Genomic DNA, 2,988 nt, shown 5'->3' on the forward strand with positions numbered 1-2,988 from the left:
TAATTTGTTGCAATGGCCACACAGAACTCACAGACCTTACTCATGATTATGGGGTTTATTAGGCAAGTATGTTACAATTCAGGCTCAGAAACACTCAAGAGACAGTTCTTCCATTGGAACAGCCTCTTCCCAACTGTGCTCACCGGCACGCCTCTCCCCAAAGGCACTCAGCTTTCTCTCTCCCTAGGCCAGGAAGCCCACCACGCCCCATCTCCTGCTGCCAGGTATCTGCTGCCATTGCTTCTTACCATCTTCAGGGTTACAGCTTGCACTCTCTCTCTGTCTCTCATTCTCCTGCTTCCAGGAGCTTCTCAGCGCAAGGATCCCGGGTCCGAAGGACATGCTTTCCTTTCCTGGCTGTTCTTGCCTGGTAGCTGGATACAAAACCATTTTCAAATATCAATTGCATTTCTACATGCAAGCAGATACTGTTAGAAAATAAAAATTTTAGACCACATTCTGGGAAGATGGCGACATAAACAGACCATTATTCCAATTCTTCACAGATATAACAAACAGTGCTCAGGGTTGAGGGACTCTGAATCAGGGAGCAGAGGAAAGCAGTGGGAAAGAATCAACAACTTGTTACGTTATGAATCGCACACGGTAGGAAAAGTGCTTCTCCCACCGTACCTGCCCCTCCCCTCGCCATGCAGGCCACCAACTGCTGTGAACTGGGGAAGTGGCCCCAGCAAAAGAGCCTGCTTCCCTAACCATCACACTCCCTGCCTGTACAAAGAGACAGGATCCCAAGCTTCTGCTCTAAAAAAAGGCAGACCTCCCCAGGGGTCTTCTTGGAGTGTGCCAGCACCTCTCCCACCTGGACACTGTCAGCTGCAAGTCTACTATGAATTGCTACAGAAGGCCCCTGCATTGGAGTCTGCTCCCATAGTCAACACTCTACGTGCCCCCCCATCCCCCCATGCACGCCATAGCTCAGGCCTCTGACACCAACAGGACAAATCTTCTGGGGAATCAGTTTGAGTCTGTCTGCTCCACCTTCCAGTCAGCACTGAGGACTGCTGACTGAGGCTGCTGTGTGCTAAGAAGCATGCATCTTGAGTGGAGGCTACACCCACAGCAAACATACTACAGAGGGGTTCTAATAGCAACAAGACAGACCTCCCCTGGGATCTGTTCTGAGTGTGACAACCCCTTCCCTACTCTGACACTGACGCCTGCAAGCCATCTGTGAATTGCTACAGAAGGCCCCTGGAGTGGAATCTGCTCCCATAGTCAGCACTCTGCCTGTCTCCCTGCACACCCCAAAGCTCAGGCCTCTGAAACCAACAGGACAAACCTCCTTGGGAGTCAGTTTGGGTTAGTCCGCCCCCACTACTGTTGGCACTGAAGACTGCTGACGGAGGCTGGGGTGTGCTAGGAAGCAGGCATCTTGAGTGGAGGGTATCCTCACAGCCAACAATCTACTGGGTGGGGCTCTAATAGCAACAAGGCAGACCTGTGTGGGGTTCTGACCAGAGAGTGACACCCCCTCTCTCACGTGGTGAATGTTGGTTGCCAGGCTGCTGCAAACTGCTATAGAAGGCTCCTGCAGTGGAGTCTGCTCCCATAGTCAGCGCTCTACCTACCTCCCTATGCACCCCATAACTCAGGCCTCTGAAATCAACAGGACAGACCTCTCTGGGGGTCAGTTTGGGTCTTTGTGCTCCCCCTTCTTGTTGGTGCTGAGGACTGCTGACTGAGGCTGCTGTGTGCTAGGAAGTAGGCATCTTGAGTGGAGACTACATCCATAGCCAACATACTATGGGGTCGGCTCTGATACCAATAAGGCAGACCTCCATGGGGGTCCATTTATAGCGTGACAACCCCTCCCCTACCCGGTAACTGTCAACTACTGGACAAACTCCTACAGAAGATTTCCTACGGTGGAGTCAAAAGGTGGGTCACCTAAGTGGCGACTACTCCCTCAACCACCACAGGGCCACTGGGGCTCTGACACCAACAACACAGATCTCTCGGAGATCCTTCTGGGGAATGCCAGCCCCTTCTCCTCCTGAAACAGAAGAAAGTCTGCCTGTGCTTTCCCTGAATGCCAGCTCAGATATATTCAGCCCCCATAGAGCAGGGAAGAAAGCCTCAGGCAAAACTGGAGGGCAACACCCAGCCCTGAAGGTAGCTTGCTGGATGTAGGTTTTCTGACTCAAAGCATAATTGCAGAAACAGAGAAGGGAAGGGAGTAACAACCAGAGAGAGGGGATTTCACCCTCTGGTGGACAGGTTAGTGCACGATATCTCGCCTGAGTGGCAGTGCCTGCTGGTGGACAGATTGACCACAGTGTGTTCTCTGGTGTGTTTGGGAGACAGTTGAAAACTAAGATCTGGAACTTTTGACTCCTAATTAAACCAGGGAAGGAGAAGGAGTTATCACAGAGAAGGAGAGGAAACAATAAGCAAAGGCCAAAGGCTCTGCCTGCCTAAGAGTTTTTTGCTGAAAGTAGTGCAGGCAAAAACACCAAACACTGGGGAGAAGTGAGAAAGTTAAAACCCTCAAAACTTCCAATGCCCCAACAAAAAAATCACAAGACTCACAAAGAAAAGAGAAACAGCCCATCAAATATACATGATGAAAGGAGTGAAAATGCATCTAAGGAAGATCGAATAATGAAAAAAATGGAAGAATATAGTACAACAACGTTAAACATAATTAAAGACTTAAGGGAAAACATAGACAAAGAGCTAAAATAAATAAGGAAAACAATGCAAGAATAAAATGAGGATCTAAAAAAGATATTGCAACTAAAAGGGCCAATAACTGAAACGAGAAACACAGTAGGACTTACCAACAGATTTAATCAGGCAGTAGAAAGAATCAGCAAATTAAAGTATAGACAGTCAAAATTACAGAGGCTGGGGACTCCGGCAAGATGGCGCTCTAGGCAGAAGCACCACGCCGTCCCTCCACAACAAAGATCCGAAAAACTAAGCCAAACAGAGAATCAACAATCCTGAAACCCTAGAACATCAAAT

General features: G+C 49.0%; 1 protein-coding gene across 1 annotated transcript in view; it reads right to left on the minus strand.

Moving 5' to 3' along the window:
* Nucleotides 1-277: 277 nt before the first annotated feature.
* The window catches only part of KDM5C (lysine demethylase 5C), a 68,831-nt gene continuing 66,120 nt past the window's right edge, over nt 278-2,988 (minus strand). The window contains exon 27 of the mRNA XM_023743056.1: nt 278-374. Within this exon, the coding sequence (XP_023598824.1) occupies nt 312-374 (63 nt within the window). The 3' untranslated portion in view covers nt 278-311. The remainder of the gene's footprint in view (nt 375-2,988) is intronic.

The sequence above is a fragment of the Trichechus manatus genome, unplaced genomic scaffold, assembly GCF_000243295.1.
Source record: "Trichechus manatus latirostris isolate Lorelei unplaced genomic scaffold, TriManLat1.0 scaffold00233, whole genome shotgun sequence".
Taxonomy (NCBI): domain Eukaryota; kingdom Metazoa; phylum Chordata; class Mammalia; order Sirenia; family Trichechidae; genus Trichechus; species Trichechus manatus.